The sequence below is a fragment of the Pongo pygmaeus genome, chromosome 11, assembly GCF_028885625.2.
Source record: "Pongo pygmaeus isolate AG05252 chromosome 11, NHGRI_mPonPyg2-v2.0_pri, whole genome shotgun sequence".
Classification (NCBI taxonomy): domain Eukaryota; kingdom Metazoa; phylum Chordata; class Mammalia; order Primates; family Hominidae; genus Pongo; species Pongo pygmaeus.
Window position 1 is genome coordinate 132,996,112 of NC_072384.2, and position 19,471 is coordinate 133,015,582.

At 55.3% G+C, this 19,471-nt stretch overlaps 1 protein-coding gene and 1 pseudogene across 1 annotated transcript; one reads left to right on the forward strand and one right to left on the reverse strand.

The window, feature by feature from the left end:
* Positions 1–503: 503 nt before the first annotated feature.
* LOC129031341 (alkaline phosphatase, germ cell type) lies at positions 504–4,373 on the forward strand. The gene is made up of 11 exons (XM_054477510.1): positions 504–621; positions 713–829; positions 942–1,057; positions 1,253–1,427; positions 1,504–1,676; positions 1,922–2,056; positions 2,156–2,228; positions 2,359–2,493; positions 2,583–2,774; positions 2,994–3,110; positions 3,235–4,373. The coding sequence occupies exons 1-11, from the start codon at positions 555–557 to the stop codon at positions 3,531–3,533; spliced, it is 1,599 nt and encodes a 532-aa protein (XP_054333485.1). The 5' UTR covers positions 504–554; the 3' UTR covers positions 3,534–4,373.
* Positions 3,842–14,371, reverse strand: LOC129031624 (endothelin-converting enzyme-like 1; annotated as a pseudogene).
* Positions 14,372–19,471: the final 5,100 nt, after the last annotated feature.

Here is a 19,471-nt window from a genome sequence, read left to right on the forward strand (position 1 = left end):
GTCCAGGCCAAGGCCAGATGTTGGAGCAAGGGGGTGCCAGGGCAGCAAAGCCCCCCACGTGCCCCTTTCCCAACAGGCCCAGGCTCCTGGCATCAGAAAGCTGAACCCAGTACCTGGCCCAGGCTATGTGCTTCCAGCCTCCCCTCCTCTCAATACCAGAACAGAGCCTGGCCCCAGCTCCCAGGAAATACAGAAAAAAAAAAAAAAAGGTGAATGAACGAGTGACAGGGTGTCTTGTTCCACACAAGACACAGTGAGCAGGGGTTGGAGGAGGGGCTCCTGGCTGTAGGATGCACACTGCACTATACCCAAAACCCCACCCTTCCCTGGGGAAAACCTGGTCCCAGGACCCCAGCCCCAGCCCAGCCCAGCCACACCCTTCCACTCCCTTCAGCCAGTGTGGCTTCAGGTCAAGCGGCTGGGTGGGGTCAAGGTGGCAACAAGGGGAGGGGCCAGGAGACAGTTTTCCCTGATTTAAACCCAGGCAGCCTGGAGTGCAGCTCATACTCCATACCTGGGAATTCCGCCTCGCGGCTCTCCTACTGCTTCCAGACATGCAGGGGCCCTGGGTGCTGCTCCTGCTGGGCCTGAGGCTACAACTCTCCCTGGGCGTCATCCCAGGTAATGAGGCTCCCCCAGCTGCCCCTACACACACACACACAGGGCACCCCCCAGCCCAGGCTGACCTGATCTTTGCTCTCTCCCTGGCCAGTTGAGGAGGAGAACCCGGACTTCTGGAACCGCCAGGCAGCCGAGGCCCTGGGTGCCGCCAAGAAGCTGCAGCCTGCACAGACAGCCGCCAAGAACCTCATCCTCTTCCTGGGCGACGGTGAGTGAGCAAGGCCTTCCAGGCCCGCAGCCCTCACAGCCCCGGCGCCCGGACCCTCGGTGGTTCCAGGACAGCCCTGGGGACCAAGCCTCACACACTTCTGTTCCTTCAGGGATGGGGGTGTCTACGGTGACAGCTGCCAGGATCCTAAAAGGGCAGAAGAAGGGCAAACTGGGGCCTGAGACCTTCCTGGCCATGGACCGCTTCCCATACGTGGCTCTGTCCAAGGTAAGTGCTGGGCTACCTTAGAGTCCTCCAAGGAGAGAAGGGGAATCCTGGCTATGGAGTGTGGTGGGAGGGAGGGACGGACCCTAAACAGCTGGGGCTCCAGTAAGGAGCTGGAGGCAGTTGGAATCCCAGAGGACAGAGATCAGGGTCTGTGTGTCTGCCCCAGAGAAGAGCTCAGAGTGTCTCTGTCCCCAGACATACAGTGTAGACAAGCATGTGCCAGACAGCGCAGCCACAGCCACGGCCTACCTGTGCGGGGTCAAGGGCAACTTCCAGACCATCGGCTTGAGTGCAGCCGCCCGCTTTAACCAGTGCAACACGACACGCGGCAACGAGGTCATCTCCGTGATGAATCGGGCCAAGAAAGCAGGTGAGCTGGGGCCCGCTGCGGGGTCAGGGCCAGGTGACAGACCTCCATTGCATATCCTGACCTCTATCACCCTCAGGAAAGTCAGTGGGAGTGGTGACCACCACACGGGTGCAGCACGCCTCGCCAGCCGGCGCCTACGCCCACACGGTGAACCGCAACTGGTACTCGGACGCCGACGTGCCTGCCTCAGCCCGCCAGGAGGGGTGCCAGGACATCGCCACGCAGCTCATCTCCAACATGGACATTGATGTGCGACCCCAGGGCCAAGGGCTGGGGCTGGGCAGAGAGTAGCAGGGGGCACCAGCTCAGACCCAGGCCACCAACAGCCTGATCTGGGCCAGCAGAGTCTGGAGGTGGGGTTGGGGGGGTAGAAGGTGAAACCATGGCGGGGCCATTCCCATAGCCTTCAGGAGGGGAGTCAGGGGCTGTGCATGAAGAAGTGGCACAGGGCCAGCCAGGTCCCCAAACCCACCTGCCCCATCCTCTGTTCCCAGGTGATCCTAGGTGGAGGCCGAAAGTACATGTTTCCCATGGGGACCCCAGACCCTGAGTACCCAGATGACTCCAGGCAGAAAGGGACCAGGCTGGACGGGAAGAATCTGGTGCAGGAATGGCTGGCAAAGCACCAGGTGATGGGGGCTGGTGGGTGTGCTGGGCACAGCAGGGGGAGGGCAGAGGTGTGGGGCTCGCGGCTGTGGGCTGAGGCCTGGCTCTCTCTCTCCCCGCAGGGTGCCCGGTACGTGTGGAACCGCACTGAGCTCATGCAGGCTTCCCTGGACCCGTCTGTGACCCATCTCATGGGTAATGACCCCCTTACTGCCCTGGCATCCCTCAGATGGCCTCAGATGGCACCTTCTGAGCCTGTGTGCACATCCGCCAGCACCCTCCCACCCCCAGCCTGCCAGTCACCACGGGACCCCTTGTCCCACAGGTCTCTTTGAGCCCGGAGACATGAAATACGAGATCCACCGAGACTCCACACTGGACCCCTCCCTGATGGAGATGACGGAGGCTGCCCTGCATTTGCTGAGCAGGAACCCCCGCGGCTTCTTCCTCTTCGTGGAGGGTGCGTGGTGGCCCCTGCGGAGTGGGGGTTGGGGGTTGGGGGTTGGAGCAGGGCAGGTTCAGCATCTCCCCACTCTGGCCTTCCTGCAGGCGGTCGCATCGACCATGGCCATCATGAAAGCAGGGCTTACCGGGCACTGACTGAGACGATCATGTTCGACGACGCCATTGAGAGGGCGGGCCAGCTCACCAGCGAGGAGGACACGCTGAGCCTCGTCACTGCTGACCACTCCCACGTCTTCTCCTTCGGAGGCTACCCCCTGCGAGGGAGCTCCATCTTCGGTAGGCCTGGGGAGAGTGGCAGGTGCTGCTGCATCAATTAAGTGGGTGAAATCTGAGCCTCAGTCTCCTCCTCTGGCAAATGGGAGCAATGCTGGCACCAGCCCTGTAGGGTCTCCTGAGGACTAAGCCCCTGACCAGGCAAAAAGTGGCGGTGCCTAGCACGTGGGAGGCACTCCACAGCTGTGTTCAGCTCAACCACAGGTACCCCTCTCTCTGCAGGGCTGGCCCCTGGCAAGGCCCGGGACAGGAAGGCCTACACGGTCCTCCTCTACGGAAACGGTCCGGGCTATGTGCTCAAGGACGGCGCCCGGCCGGATGTTACCGAGAGCGAGAGCGGTGAGTGCCGCGGGGTGGCCCCTGAGGGGGACCAGGGTGCCAAGGATGGGGGGCTGGCGGGAAGGGGTCACCTCCTGTCTGCCTGGAACTGAATCCTCCTAACGAAACTGAACCCTCCTACCAGAGAGCCCCGAGTATCGGCAGCAGTCAGCAGTGCCCCTGGATGGAGAGACCCACGCAGGCGAGGACGTGGCGGTGTTCGCGCGCGGCCCGCAGGCGCACCTGGTTCACGGCGTGCAGGAGCAGACCTTTGTAGCGCACGTCATGGCCTTCGCCGCCTGCCTGGAGCCCTACACGGCCTGCGACCTGGCGCCCCACGCCGGCACCACCGACGCCGCGCACCCGGGGCCGTCCTCGGTCCCCGCTTCGCTGCCTCTGCTGGCCGGGACCCTGCTGCTGCTGGGGACGGCCACTGCTCCCTGAGTGTCCCGTCCCTGGGGCTCCTGCTTCCCCATCCCGGAGTTCTCTTGCTCCCCACCTCCTGTCGTCCTGCCCGGCCTCCACCTGGAGCTGTCACCCCCGGAGTCGCCACACAGAAGTCCTGCCATGGAACCTTCCCCTCCCAGTGCAGCCTGGGAACTGAGCCCTTGACACCACGCCCTTTGCTCTATCTTGCTCTTCAAATTTTGGCCCCAACTCCAGGGACTGGGGATTTGTGCCTGGCAGCTGCCTGCATTTCAGGAAAAGAGGAGGCTCAGACCATCCAGCACCCGCCCATATCCTGAGGTCGATCAGGCAGGCTCTCTCCCCGGGGACATGAGGCACTCAGACCTAGGGCCCCCTGCGCCTTTCTTAGCTTCAGTCATGGCAGCACCTGAGGGACACAAGGACTTGGGTGCATCAGGACGCCTGGAGAAGCGTGGCTTCCTGCCACCCTGCAACCCACCCTGCCAGCCAAGGAGGCTGCTATGGCGGGATCCCAAGGGGGACTTTGACACAGTCCTCTACTGTCCTTCCACTGGGCTAATTCTACACCCCTGCGCCCCTCCTAGGGGCCTATGAGGCAGAGAGGCTTGCCCCAAGTCACAGCCACTCAGATGCTCGAAGTCCTGTAAAGTCCATTCCAGCACCCACCTGAGTTCTGAGGAGCACCTGGGAAGCTCTGGGTGCAGGATAGCAGCCCAGAGTCCATGGCCCCTCCTAGGCCATCTGGGCGCTGGGCACGGATTTCTCAACAAGGAAAACTCATTACCTACCCTCCCCCGGCCTCCATTCTTCTGGGAAACACAAAGCAATAATAAAAGGAAGTGTTAGACAATGTAATGCCAGTACTACTTCCTAGGAGAAAAATCATATGAGTGAATGTGGACACACTGGCTGGAGGGGTGGATAACACAGGCCAGGAGGGGCTGCTGAGGAGCAGACAATTGAGCAGGAGACCTGAACAGAGTGAGGGCTTGAGCAAGGCAGCACGGCAGCACCAAGGCCCTGGGGCAGCGCCAGCAGGCTGTCTGGGAGGCCAGGGGCTGGATCAGAAGGTGGGTAGATGGGGGAAAGCTTGGGGGGTCAGGAGAGTGGGCGACATGGGGGACCATGAAGTCTAGGTAGAGGGGTGTGGTTGGAGGTCTTTGAGGAGGGCTGTGACCTGGCCTGGCTGGGAAATGAGCACTCTGGCTGCTGCCAGGAGAAGGGTCTGGTCTTTTGGATAGAGGATGGGGGTGGTAGAGGGTAGAGGTGAGAGCTGGGGAAGGAGCTGACTCCAGGTGTTTCTGACCTCCCTCCGAAAGCATTCTGGAGCACCCATACCAATATAGCCATACTTAGTATCACACTTGCCCCAAGAGAACATCGAAAAGAATTAAATGAAGGTGAAATCAACCACATTTTCCAGGAAAGTTTGCACTATTACAAATTTATTTGTACATTTACAATGGTACAAGGAGCACTTTGTCAACATGGTGAAATTCTGTCTCTACAAAAAATACAAAAATTAGCCAAGCTTGGTTGCCCATGTCTGTGGTCCCAGCTACTCAGGAGGCTGAGGTGGGAGGATTGTCTGGGGCCTGGGAGGGTGGAGACTGCAGTGAGGTGTGGTCACGTCACTACACTCCAGCCTGGGTGACAGAGCAAGGTGCTGTCTCAAGAAGAAAAAAAAACAAAAAGACTTTGTGCTCATTAGAAATACTAGAATGATTGAATACTTCTTTATGAAAATTGAATTAACATTGTAAGATGTCTATTTGCCAGGCATGGTGGTTCAATGCCTGCAATCCCAGCACTTTGGGAGGAAAAGAGGTTAGGATTACTTGAGTTCAGGAGTTGCAGACCATCCTGGGCAAAACGGTGAGACCTCATCTCTACACATTTTTGTTTAGTGTCGAGGCAGAGTCTCACTCTGTCTCCCAGGCTGAAGTGCAGTGGCAGGATCTAGGCTCACTGCAAACTCCACCTCCTGGATTCAAGTGAATCTCCCGCCCCAGCCTCCCATGTAGCTGGGATTACAGGCGCCTGCCACCATGCCAGGCAAATTTTTGAATTTTTAGTAGAGATGGGGTTTCACTATGTTGGCCAGGCTGGTCTCTAACTCCTGACCTTAAATGATCCGCTCGCCTTGGCCTCAGAAAGTGCTGGGATTACAGGCATGAACCACCATGCCTAGCCCCAAATTTTTAAAAAATTTAGCCAGGCCAGGTGGCACGTGCCTGTCATCCCAGCTACTTGGGAGGCTGAGGTGGGAGGATCACCTGAGCCCAGGGTAGTTGAGGCTGCAGTGAGCTAAGATTTTGCCACTGCACTCCAGTCTGAGTGACAGACCAAGACCCTGTCTCAAAACAAAACAAAACAAAACAAAACAAAACATGTATTTGAGAACCTGGGTTTCAGGACAGTTTTTTCAGTTCTGGGTTTCAGTGGCTGTCACAGAAATATGGGAGGTGAACAGACGATAGACTCCAATAGCTGGCCTTACTAAATTATACTCATTGTTAAATTCCATCCATCAAATATGCAAAGGTTTCTGGTAAAATCCAGCTCGTATATTTCTATCTTCCCAGTTGTCAGTTCCTCATTCTAACCAATGTGGAGGTGCTGCATGATTATATTTTACATGAGTGTTCACGCCCACAGACTTCTATTATTTAAAACTGGACACATTTTAAAATAGATTGTTCTGCTATTAGATTATTCCGTGATCTAGGTTTTTGTTTTTTGTTTTTGTTTTTCATGTGTAGGTATAAGGACTTATCAGTCAGCTATGTTGTTGACCACAAAATCAAGTGTCATGAAAATATTTTCAAACTTCTATTCAAAAATATCCACTTTCCTTAGCATGAGTTTTCATTGAAAGATAATTACCTTCTCATTTTGTCATTGAAATGACATCTTTACCTGAAGGACACACAGGAAGTATGTTTCTATTTTCAATCTTTTCATGGTACACCTAAAATGGAGAGCTTTTCAGTTCAAAGTCAGCAAACTGGATTGTAAGAAGGAGGGAGGCAGAGTTAGGAAGAAAGAGGGAGAGCTCAGGACAGGTGGGTTCAGTACTTTGTCATTCTGCGACTCATTCTATGTGGCCAGAAAGTTTCCATGGGTGCACCCACTCCCCTTACCAAGTATCTTAAAGTTTCTATTTATGTTTAAGTTTCTATTATGCGGCTATCTAAACTTTACAAAATCAACCCCACTGCCTTCTGCAACATCCCATGTACGCGCTGGGCTTCTTTCCTGCGCTGATTAGACGGGGGGTGAGCCAATGAGTGAGGGATAAGGGTGAACCTACCTCTGCACACTGATTCGTATCCAGAATGCTTTTTTTGAAAAAACCCTTCCTGAGTAGCTATTCCATCTGTGGTTGCATTTCCACCATTTCCTCATAACGTTGTTTTTATTTAAAAAGGCATTTGCTGTTGGCAATATATCTTGTCTGCTATATCTACCTTTTAGTGGGACATGAAAAAAAATGAAAGAAGTGGTTTGTGTATTTCCCTATTGGAAGAGCAGCTGGCAAATACCTTCAGCTGAGCCACGTTGGGAACATCTGTGCTTTCAGCTCACTGCAAAGCAAACCTCCCACACTGGGTACTTTGCTCTAACAGGAGTTTCTTCCAATCTTTGGCAGTGATTTCTCCACATATTCCGACAGTGTTTGCTGACAAAGAAATGCCTTTCGGTTTGTGGACAGCTTATTTACTGCTCATTGTTTCTGCCATTTTTCCTGCCACAGAAAGAATTAAGTTTCTCCCTGGTGGTAGGTGTTTTTAGTCTCATGGTATCATGCAAGAAACTTTAAAAGAGCTTTCCAAATATTTGTCATTGCGTATGGAAATATCAGGAAGTACTGGGTTGAACTGCACCTAAATTTAAACACTCACTGATGCGAAAAAATTGCACTCTTTCTTCGGTTCCGGAAGCTTAGTTTGGCCGGGCACAGTGGCTCACGCCTGTAATCCCAGCACTTTGGAAGGCAGAGGCAGGCGGATCACCTGAGGTCAGGAGTTCAAGACCAGCCTGGCCAACATGGTGAAACCTTGTCTCTACTAAAAAATACAAAATTAGCCAGGCATGGTGGTGCATGCCTGTAGTCCCAGCTACTTGGGAGGCTGAGGAGGGAGAATCACTTGAACCCAGGAGGTGGAGGTCGCAGTGAGCTAAGATCGTGCCACTGCACTCAAGCCTGGGTGACAGTGCGACATTCTGTCTCAGAAAAAAAAAAAAAAAAAAAAAAAAAAGCTTAGTTTTAGACACCTTGCCAACCATGAGGATTTCACACTGCTCATAAGTAATTAAGTAATACCTCCAGGAACAAGGCACCCAGGGCAAACTTCAGCAGTAATCACAGAGTGGGGGAAATTCAGAGTTTTGTTTGCTGATTTTTTATTATTAGGGGCTAAGGTCTGGTCAGGTCTGTATCCCGGGTGACGTGCGCTCTGCCAGGAATAGTAAGGAATTCTCAGCTCTCCCATCTGCCGTGGTTCATCTGCCCTCGATTTCTGGTGTTAGTTGCAGATTCTTTACGGGAGTCTTGTGTGAGCCTCTTGGCCCTTTTGGAGGATGAGGTGGGTTAAAACTAGATCATATAAGGCCGCGCGCAGTGGCTCACGCCTGTAATCCCAGCACTTTGGGAGGCCGAGGCAGGCGGATTATGAGGTCAGGAGATCGAGACCATCCTGGCTAACAGGGTGAAACCCCCGTCTCTACTAAAAATACAAAAAAAAAAAATTAGCCGGGCATGGTGGTGGGCACCTGTAGTCCCAGCTACTCGGGAGGCTGAGGCAGGAGAATGGCATGAACCCGGGACGGGAGGCGGAGCTTGCAGTGAGCCAAGATCGCGCCACTGCACTCCAGCCTGGGTGAAAGAGTGAGACTCCGTCTAAAAAAAAAAAAAAAAAAAAAAAGAAAACTAGATCATATAATCTGTCAATCTACTTAGGCAGACACACTAAACTCTAATACTCCGCAATTTGCTGAAAGCTTGCGATAGAGGGCGTACTATGTCAACCCCTGGCCTGAGGCACCCAATTCCCTTCCTCCGGGACACCCAGGAACCACATGGGGTGTGTGCCTGCACGAAGGGTGAAGGCACCAGCATGCAGCTCAATATTAAACATGAGCTCTTGGGTCGCTCACTGCCCAGGGCTGTGCTGAGGCATGTGACGAGCCCAGCAAACAGTAAGCACTCAGGAGGGCCTGATGTTCCTTTAACCAAACCCCAAGGTCCAGATTAGTCTTGAGGTGCTTGCAGCCTGGGCAGGCCATTCAGATTGAGCAACTCCTTGTGAGCAGGGGCGTCTCTCTCCCTGCAAAATTCAGACCTCAGACGGCACCACAAGTTCAGTCCCCACCAGATCCGAGGCCCCCTGCCCGCTGAGTGCCCGTGAGCCCCTGCACAGTTCCAGTGATTGGCACAGGAAGCCTCATGATCGGGGAAGAGGAGTACGCTCCCTGCAGCCTCTCAGGAGGACTCGAGAGGGATCCCAGCTGTGCCCTTCTGGCCTGGGTGCTGATGTTGCATCTGATGATGCCCTGGTCCCACTGGTTCTAGGAATAGGCCTCCCCACCAGGTTAGCATCTGCATAACTGGCCTTTGCCCCCCTCCCAAGGGGGTCCCGAGATGTCTACAGTGTGTGGGACTTACTATGTGAGACTTGTAATTGTACCCTCTGAGCTAAGGCGGCCCCAGGGCCTACTGACTCCCTCCGACCAGAGATTCCCCCTTTGCTACCAGGCCACACACTGGACCCCAACACCAAGAAGCAGCTGAAGTTCCTCTTGATAGAAGCTTGCCACCTAGGATGCCACCGGGCATGCATTGGCCAGAGTATATTATGTCTTGATCACTGAAGTCAGGTCATGGAGCCTGGACTGCAGGACATTCTGTGGTTACACTATAGGGAGGGTGTCGTCAAGTGGGAGAGCGCACCTATATTTGGACCCAATAGGTATAGAAACACACCCCGAACCCATCTGGTTCTTGTTGGGTAGATAGAAGGCAATGAGCACCTGTGGGGGGAACAGCCACCTCTGTAGAAATGTCACAGAGCCTGGACTGCAGGACATTCCTGGCAGCCCAGCCACACCCATCTCCTGACAATGCATCTTCCGTGCCACCTCTGGGCTGGGCCACCACCTTCCCGGCTACTGCCTCATGACCCTCCTCTGACACCCCAGCTCTGGGCCAGGCACCCACATGGACTTGTCCATCTCCTGCCCAGTCTTCTTGACTGAGAGCTGGATGCTGAAGCGGATGCTGTTCAAGATGTTCTTGTAGTAGGTCTTCCCGTGGACCTTAAACTATGAGGGGCACGGGCAGCACTCAGCTACAGACCAGGGCAAGGCTGCAGATAGCGCCACAACCGGGCCATGCAGGCCACCTGCCCTCCCAGGTGCCATTAGCAGAGGGGCTGTGGTCAGGCTGGGCAGGCAGGGACACAGTCCCACCTCATACTCCTTGTCCGCAGACCCAGTTTGAAAAGGAAGTCTGGGTAGGCAACCATCACCACCACGTACTGAAGTTGCGGGCCAGAGGGCTGGTGAGGTGGCACGGGGCCTCAGGACACAGCGTCCCTACCCACCCGCTGCCCACCAAGGAAAGGAGCACTAGGCCAGCCTAGGAGTGGGCTTCACGGTGGGGGAGGCAGGCCTGGGCAACTCCACAAAGGCCTTTGTCCCTTCTATTCTCTTTCACTGGCATACAGTAGGTGCTCAGTCAATGTGCATGGGACCAACAGATGGCACTGGGGGCCCCTCACCACAGCCCCAGCAGCTGTTCTGGTCTCCATGCAGTCCAGCTCCTCCAGGCGCTGGCCCAGGATGTACTTGATGTCTTCCACCAGCTGCCACACCTGCAGGGTCAGGGGTCAGGGAGCAAGGGTCAACCCAGCAGCCTTTCACTCTGGTCCATCACTCCTGGCATGAAGGAGTCTTTAAGCACCACTTCCTAAGCCCAGAGCTCAGTGCCAGGCGCCAAGAGGACATGTTGGAGGTAGGGATCCAGACCCTTCCCCTCCGACAATAAGCTCACAGGCTAGAAGAGGAAATGGCTGCAGCAACCACCATGGGCATCCCTAAGGAGATGCCTCCTGAGCATGGCTGAGAAGGTGAGCAGGGGCCTGGCGGGGAAGGCCACCTACCGCTGACAGACCAGGAGGAGGAGGCCTGCGGAGGAGCAGCCTGGAGCCTCAGAATGGGCTGAGGCCTAAGCAGGGCCTGGTCCCCCTGCCTGCAGGGGGACATTTGGGGCTCCCCATGCTAGGACCATGGCCTCGGGAGGGCTCCACCCTCAGTTCAGCACCATCCTCCGCACCCTAAACCAGGGCAGCCCACCTTGGTAGCTGAGAAGTGTTCATATACAAAGAGGGCACCACCAAAGTGGTGGTTGGCCTGGCCCAGGCTGACCCGGGCCAGTTCCTGCAGCTTGTTGCTGCCCTCCATCTCCTGTACCAGCTTGTGCAGTACCTCATGGAATGGCGAGAACAGGTGGTCACTCAGGACCACCACCACGTCCCACACAAGGTAGTTGTGCAGGACCCTGGGGCCAGATGAAGCCAGTGGGGTGTCCAGAAAGACATTCATATGGGCCACCAAGGGCACCACCCCCGCCTGTACTACCCAGCCTGCAGCTGGACCCAGCACCCAGACAGTCCCTCAAAGAAGGGGCAGGAGGTCATCCCAGGTATGTGGAGGCTGAAATTGGAGTGTGCTGAGCTCAATGACACAGCAGGACACTCTTGCTACTGATGCCAGCCCCTGATGCTGATGGGTCAGGGCTTCTATCATTTCCTGATTTGCCATGGGGAGACGGCGTGGGTCCTTGAGCGTGACTGTCTGACTCAGAGCTGGCCTGCAAAGGCCTCTGTTCCTCCCCATGGTGGATAGATACCACGAGGCTCTCCCAAGGGTGGCCCAGGGACAGCAGAACTGTATCCACACTTTCTCTTTCCAACCATCCCTAGGTGAGGAAACTGCAGCTCAGGAAGCTTCCAGCCCTGCCGAGGGCCTCGGAAAGCAGAGGGGAGAGCCAGGATCGGATCCTCGGGCTCTGGGTCCTTTTTGAGTTCTGCCTCCTCTAGTGTGACTACTGGACAGAAGTGAAGGTGGAAATTCACGGCACACCCAGCAGGCAAGTCCAGGGGGCAGGGGAGGGGCCTGGGCCACACTCATATGCGGGGTGATCTTCTGCAGCTGCCCCAGCGTCACCTTTTTGTACCTGGAGCTGACATCTTGCTGGAAATCATCATACTCTGACACAGTGATCTGGGTGGGGGTAGCGATCGGGGCTGAGCCAGCCTTGCCCCATGGTCCCCTGTCATCAGCTGCCCCCATTACAGCCACAGGGTCTCCTTAGCCTTCTGCTCCACAGCATCAGCACCCAGGAGGCTGAGCACTCGCTCCATGAACACCCTGTATGCTGCCAGTATCTGCACCACGGGAAGGGGCTCATCCAGGGACAGGGACAGGGACAGGCCTAGCCTGGGGCCACCCCTCCTGGGGCCCCAGGCCTTCCCTGCCTCCCCATCCCATGCCCCAGCACCTTCTCACTCGCCTCATCCTGAGCGAGGTACAGGGTCCTCTCTGGCAGATTGAGCCCATCCTGGTCAATCTGGGGAGAGAGACAGGGGCCAGAGGTCAGAGATCCACATGCCAGACTCCCCAAATAGATGGAATTTTCATCCCAATGCCCAGAGAGTGACAGCCATGGGTACAGCCCCAGAAGCACGCAGACCCCAGCCCCTCTTTCCACCCAGACGAAATGACCAAAGCCCCATCCCTGATTGTCTCAGCTTATCCCTGAACGCCTGCACTTTACCTGTCGGGGGCACTTGCGCAGTGCCGCACTGACCCTTGGGGTTCCTGGCTTTGGCGCCAGCCCTAGCCCTCACGGAGATGTCAGCCCAGCCCGCCGGCTCGTCCCTCCCTCCCTGCCCTCACTGCCTTCCAGAGGGCTGGGAAATTGCGGCTCCCGCGGCTCCGCTAAACATTTCAGTTAACCCAGGGAAATTACTTGCGCCTTCCTCCCGCGCTCTGCCGCCAAGCGCTCCCCTCCCCTGCTTTCCCTTTCTCTCCTCTTGTGCACCCTCCTCCCACGCGCAGGGACCCCTGGGCAGGCCACGCCCCGGGTCTGTGGCCGCTGGCTGGGCGCTCGGGGATCGCACTCAGGCGGATGACTTAGCGCGAGGAGTTCCTGTAATCTAGGCTGATCTAGAGCGAGAAGAGCGCGGCTGCACTGTACACGCCCTCCACCTTGTACAGCAGCTGGTTGAGATCCCAGCGCGTCGCGACCTCCGGACGCTCCGCCGCGCCGCCCAGGTCCCAGCCGCCGCGGTCCTCCATGACCTGTAGCACGGACCGAGAACTCAGTAGCTCGATCTCGCGCTTGTCGAGGCACTAACGGAAAAAGGCGCGCACCTTGCGCTGGGCCACGCCTCCGGGCCCACCCCTGGGCCGTGCCAGCAGGCGCCGCAGGCGCTCCTCTTTCTGCTCGCTGATGGCCGCGATGGTGCCATAGGTGAGCTTTTCGTTGGGGATGGCGTGGACCCTCAGTCAGCCGCCGCAGGCGAAAAAGTAGAAGTCCTGGCACGGGTCCATGCTGGCGTCCAGGTTGGCTGCCAGGAAGCTGGCGGCGCGCGCTAAGGCCTTGCCCTCGGGGCAGCTCTCGGGACAGGCGCCGCCGCCCGCCGCGACCGGGCCCAGGTACTTGAGCGCCAGCATAGCCGCCAGGATGGCGCAGAGATCAGCGGCGAACACCAGCCCCGACAGCAGGCTCACCTCACGCAGGGTTCCAGCGCGGCAGCCCAGGCCCTGGTGGCGCTGCTCCTTGAGAGAAGCCTGGGGGGCAGAAAGGCCCTTGCACGATCCCCGCGCCGCAGCAGCTCAGGTACTTGACCTCCTGGAACGCGTCGTAGTGCGCCATCAGCGAATACCGGGCTCCATGGCACCGAGGCCGCCGCGGTGCAGCCCTGGGCCACCTGGGCTATGGGATGCGCGCGGCCGCTGGCCTCCTAGTGGGCCTCTGCATGGCCCCAGGGGGCCAAAGCTGCAGGAAGAGCAGAGTCAGGCTCAGGATGCGCAGCAGCCCGACGGGGCTCCCAGGCACCACAAGGAGAGACGCAGGCCTGGGTGCAGAGGCCCCAGCTGCCGGCCTCATTCACTGCGGAAACCAGGGACTAGGAGAGTCTGGCGGGGCCACCATCCCCGCGTGCACAGTGGAGTCTTCTCCCCTGTCCTCTTCCCTGCACACACGTGTCGGATGCTGGATTGGGAGGCCTCTTATGGGAAGGGGGAGGCGCCGGGCACGGGGCCTGGCACGTAGGGGGCCTTCATTGCAAGGCCATACCTCTTCCCTTCGCCTTTCTTGTCCACGACCTGCCCTAGCCGAGGCCAAGTGGGGTGGGGGAAGGAACGAAGGCTGGAGTGAGGAGGTGCGGTCAGGAGCGCGTCTATGCGGCACTTTCAGCTCTCCGAGACGGACACAGACAGACGCTTCGCAAAACGGCCAAAGAACCAAACTTTGTCCTCGTGGAAGTCTGCGAGATCGACCACTTCAACCCCGCTTGCTGGCTCCTTTTGCTCCGTGGCCCGACGACCCACCCGCCCCTTCCCAAGGGGCACGCGCCATTGCTCCAGGGTCGCGGATACACAACCCACCCCCTGCACGGCAGCGATGGGGAACCCGAGACCCGTCCGTCTCTATCTCCTTTCCGCCCCACTGCTGGCTTCAACAGGTTCTCCCTAGAACCCATACTTGGGCGAAGTTTCACCCACGTCGGGGCGCGAGCTGGCCGGGCGAGCCCAGAGCCATGCAGGCGCGGAGCGCAGTCCATGGAGCCCCAGAGCCGAGCCTGGGAGTTGCAGCCGGCGGATGGACGCAGACAAAGCCGGGAGGCTCCGCGCAGTGGCTACGAAAATGACGGAAGTGGCCACGGCTGCAGGGACTCAGGCGCCACTTACCCGGCAGGTGCGCGCCTGAGGCGGAGCGGGTCGGGCCGAAGCCGCTGCCTGAGCAGGAGCCAAGTGGCGCGGACGGCCGATGTCTCCCCCCGCCCGCTGCCTTCTCTGCTGCCGCCCGCCTGCCTGCCTTCCCGAGGGAGGGGACCCGCCGGCGGCTCCACCCTCCTCCTCCCGTCCCGCTCTCCCTTCCTTTCTCCTGCGACCCTCGGGCTACCTGGCAGCGCGGCGGCAGCGGGGACCTGGGTCGGGGGCCGCGGAGACAGGCTTCCTAGGGTCGTACGCGGGCTGCGGTAGGGGACTCCGGATCCACTCGCATCCCGGGACTAGTGAGGGCAGCGGGTACTCCCGGGAGGAGTCCCCTCCGATCCCGTGTCCCCACTCGGAACCGCCCACCAACCGATTGGAAAGGAGCTGGAGCTACGCAGCTGGGGGCCGTCATGGTCCAGCCCATAGGCCTGGAGCACCGCCCAGGGAGGACTCCTCCTAAGGATTGAAAGGGCGCCGTTGCAGTGCCTGGGCTGCCCGCACAGCGCCTGCGCAGAGCGCACCTTCACCAGGGAGCTTCCTTTACCTCCTCCGAACCCCTGTCCGGGATCAGCTCTCCCCGGGGTGTCTGGGCTTCTGGTTGTCTCGCCCCCTTCGCCCAGCCTCTGATCCACGGAGTGCAACGCAGAGCCCTGCCAGAAGCAGGCCTGGGACTATGAGTGCGGCCCCCATGGTCCCAATGGGCGGTTGTCCCAGAGCACAGCAATCATTGCCTATAGGAGGTGACGTGGGTTTAGCCTCTGACCATACAGTCCTGGTCACCCTGCACAGACTGCCAGTAAAGAGGGGTCTGAGGCCCAGCTCTTTGGCTCCCCTGCAGTTTCCCCAAAAGGGAAGCCGAGGCTGTGGGTGAGTGGGTGATGGCCGTGGTCCAGGCTCCAGTTCCCTCACTGTGGGGGGCTTCCCCTACCCCTGTGATATGGTTTGACTCTGTGTTCCCACCCAAATCTCATCTTGAATTGTAATCCCCATAATCCCCATAGGTCAAGGGCGAAACCGGGTGGAGGTAATTGAATCCTAGGGCTGGTTCCGCACATGCTGTTCTTGTGATAATGAGTGAGTCTCGCGAGATCTGACGGTCTTATAAGCTTCTAACATTTCCCCTGCTTGCACTCATTCTCTCTCCTGCAGCCCTGCGAGAAGTTATTTTCCACCATGATTGTCAGTTTCCTGAGGCCTCCCTAGCTATAAGGAAATGTGAGTCAAACCTCTTTTCTTTATAATTTACCCAGTCTCAGGTATTTCTTCATAGGAGGGTGAGAACGGACTAATACACCCTGATTGCCCAGGTGACCCCATGACTCATATGCAAGAGCATGACAGACCACAGCAGTGCCCAGCGACACCCAGTGAAGCCCTGAGTGACGCAGCTGGATACCTGATGTGAGGGTGGGCGGGTGGGTAGAGTAGCCAGAGCTGCCTTGGAGAGAGAAGGCCCGAGGGGGTGCCAGGCACAGACCGTGAGGGCTTCAGAATCTGACTGGCTGCCTCCCCCCTGACTAAGGACAGATCCCAGTCACCCAACCTATGCACCTTGTCAGAATCAAAACAGTTCCTTTTGTTAAAAACCCTGAGAAGTAAAGCCAGGAACATGAAGGGGATTTATCATGCAAAAAACCTCATAACAAGAACTATCACAGAAGACTGCAAACAACCAGCTTGCATAATGGCCTTCGCAACCTTTCACCAAAAAATACTTCTGCAAGGACATCTGCCCAGCAACTGCCTGTCCAACCTCAAACTGGTGCCACTTATATCCTTGATCCTTGTAGCCAAGGATGAATATCTCAAAACAATCCTGTGATCCTCCTTTTTTCTTTAAAAACCTTTGTCTTCCTTCACCTTTCTAAATTCACACAGTTTCCTCTGGCCTATTCCCATTGCAGTACCTATTTCCAAAGAAAGTTCATTTTATTTTAGGGTCTTCCTGTATCTGTTATGCAATGTCACATAGTGGTGTCAGAAGTGGGACTGAAGTGAACTCATCTTGGATGAATCAGTGTCTCCTGGAATCTAACACAGCATTGACTGAGCCCTCTGCAGACTGCCTTTCCAGGAGTTGCTTTTCTGTTCTTGTAGGGGAAAGAAAGAGAAATCAGATTGTTACTGTGTCTGTGTAGAAAGAAGTAGACATAGGAGACTCCATTTTGTTCTGTACTAAGAAAAATTCTTCTGCCTTGAGATGCTGTTAATCTGTAACCCTACCCCCAACCCTGTGCTCCCTGAAACACGTGCTGTGTCAACTCTGGGTTAAACGGACTAAGGGCTGTGCAGGGTGTGCTTTGTTAAACAAATGCTTGAAGGCAGCATGCTTGTTAAGAGTCATCACCACTCCCTAATCTCAATCCACTCCCTAATCTCAAGTACCCAGAGACACAAAACACTGCGGAAGACTGCAGGGACCTCTGCCTAGGAAAGCCAGATATCATCCAAAGTTTCTCCCCATGTGATAGTCTGAAATATGGCCTCATGGGAAGGGAAAGACCTGACCGTCCCCCAGCCCGACACCCGTAAAGGGTCTGTGCTGAGGAGGATTAGTAAAAGAGGAAGGAATGCCTCTTTGCAGTTGAGATAAGAGGAAGGCTTCTGTCTCCTGCTCCTCCCTGGGCAATGGAATGTCTCGGTGTAAAGCCGATTGTATATTCCATCTACTGAGATAGGGGAAAACCGCCTTAGGGCTGGAGGTGGGACATGCTGGCAGCAATACTGCTCCTTAAGTCATTGAGATGTTTATGTATTGCACATCAAAAGCACAGCACTTAATTCTCTACCTTGTTTATGATGCAGAGACCTTTGTTCATGTGTTTACCTGCTGACCTTCTCTCCACTATTATCCTATGACCCTGCCACATCCCCCTCTCCGAGAAACACTCAATAATGATCAATAAATACTAAGGGAACTCAGAGGCCGGTGGGATCCTCCGTATGCTGAACGCCAGTCCCCTGGGCCCCCTTTTTTATTTCTCTATGCTTTGTCTCTGTCTCTTTCTTTTCCAAGTCTCTCGTACCACCTAACGAGAAACACCCACAGGTGTGGAGGGGCAACCCACCCCTTCATGTTCTGGTGAATCTCCTCGAATACTCAGACTCCCTCCCTTTGGTCAGTTCCTTTTTACTTTATAGTAGATCTGTTTTGGTTATACGGCTCCCTTAAACAAAGGAGCTTACATCCTTATCAGGAGTATAGAGGTTGGAGTTTTGTTTTTGGTTGGGGCGTGTGTGTGTGTGTGTGTGTGTGTGTGTGTGTGTGTGTGTGTGTGTGTGTGTGTTTGAGACAGTCTTGCTAGGTCACCCAACAGAGTCCTGCTCTGTTGCCCAGGCTGGAGTGCTTGGCAGGATCACGGCTCACTGCAACCTCCTCCTCCCAGGTTCAAGCGATTCTTGTGCCTCAGCCTCCCTAGTAGCTGAGACTACAAGCACGTACCACCACGTCCGGCTAATTTTTGTATTCTGGTAGAGACTGGATTGCACCACGTTGGCCAGGCTGATCTTGAACTCTTGACCTCAAGTGATTTGCCCACCTCGGCCTCCCAAAGTGATGGGATTACATGGGTGAGCCACTGTGCCCAGCCAGTTTTGTTTTTTTATTTGCTTCTTTGCTTTTGGCAAGCACTTTCTGGTATAAACAGAAGTGCCCTTCTGGTTTGAGGGCTCTGGTTTCTACAGAATTTATTTTCTGTCTAGGCAGCAAGTCTTTTCTGGTGAATTCACTTTTGTTTCTGCATGCCTGGCTGAATATTTTGTTTGATGTGCACACCTTGGTTGAAATTTTGTGAGCACTCTGATTTTGGTTTGGTTTCCCACGTCTGTAAATGATTTGGCTCATTTTTTTCGTGCTTGTGAACATCTTCTTATCATCTGATAGCAAAAATAAACATAAATGGTTTGGTACCATAGGAAAACACTTAAAAATAAATAAAAAATGTTGAGTGCAGGCCTGACACAATGGCTCCCGCCTATAATCCCAGCACTTTGGGAGGCTAAGGTGGGAGGATGGCTTGAGCTCAGGAGTTCAAGACCAGCCTGGGCAACATTACAAAACCCTGTCTCTACAAAAAATACAAAGATTAGCCAGGTGTGTTGGTCCATGCCTGTAGGCCCAGCTACTAGGAAGGCTGAGGTGGGGGGGATTGCTTGAGCTCAGGAGGCTGAGGCATAAGAATTGCTTGAATCTGAGAGGTGGAGGTCACATTGAGCTGTGATCGCACCACTGCACTCCAGCCTGGTTGACAGAATGAGACCCTGTCTCAACAACAACAACAACAACGAAACAATTTAAAAAGATGGGTATGAGATAGCCAATTAAAAGAAACTAGGGCATCACTACCTCTAAATACTTGTGCAAACTCCAGGATTTATAGGATTTTCTTTGCTCTCGAGATTCATAAGAAAGGCAATGACATTCTCAAACATTAGCAGCCAGCTACGTGGCTTTTTCTCATGCACATTTTAAACTCAGTGGCATGATGGGAATCATTTGAACTCCCCAAGTTTGTTTTTTCCTTATACTGAATTTTAAAATCGCCAACTACAGAGTTAAATGGAGAGCCTTCTAAGTTCTCTACTTCTCTCTCTCTTTTTTCTGCCTACTTGAAATCTGCTGACATTTCTGCTGGTATTAAGATAAACCCACAATGTCACATTCCAGCCAAGACAAAAGCCAATAAGGAAGAGGTCTTAAAAGGCATTCAAATTAATGGTTCTGCACATTACAACAGCTCCATGGCAGCCCACAACCTAGACACCTTTTGGAAATGTAAATTTAGGTTTGCCTGTCTAACAGTTGCTTTGGGTGATGGACCAGTCCATGGAAGGACTGCTATTAGAAAGAATAGAACAAGAGAAATGTTTATAAAAATTAGGCTCTCAGATCAAAGAGGTCAAAATTGTGAGCTCAGAGCAATAATAAAAAGGATCTCTGCCCAGCA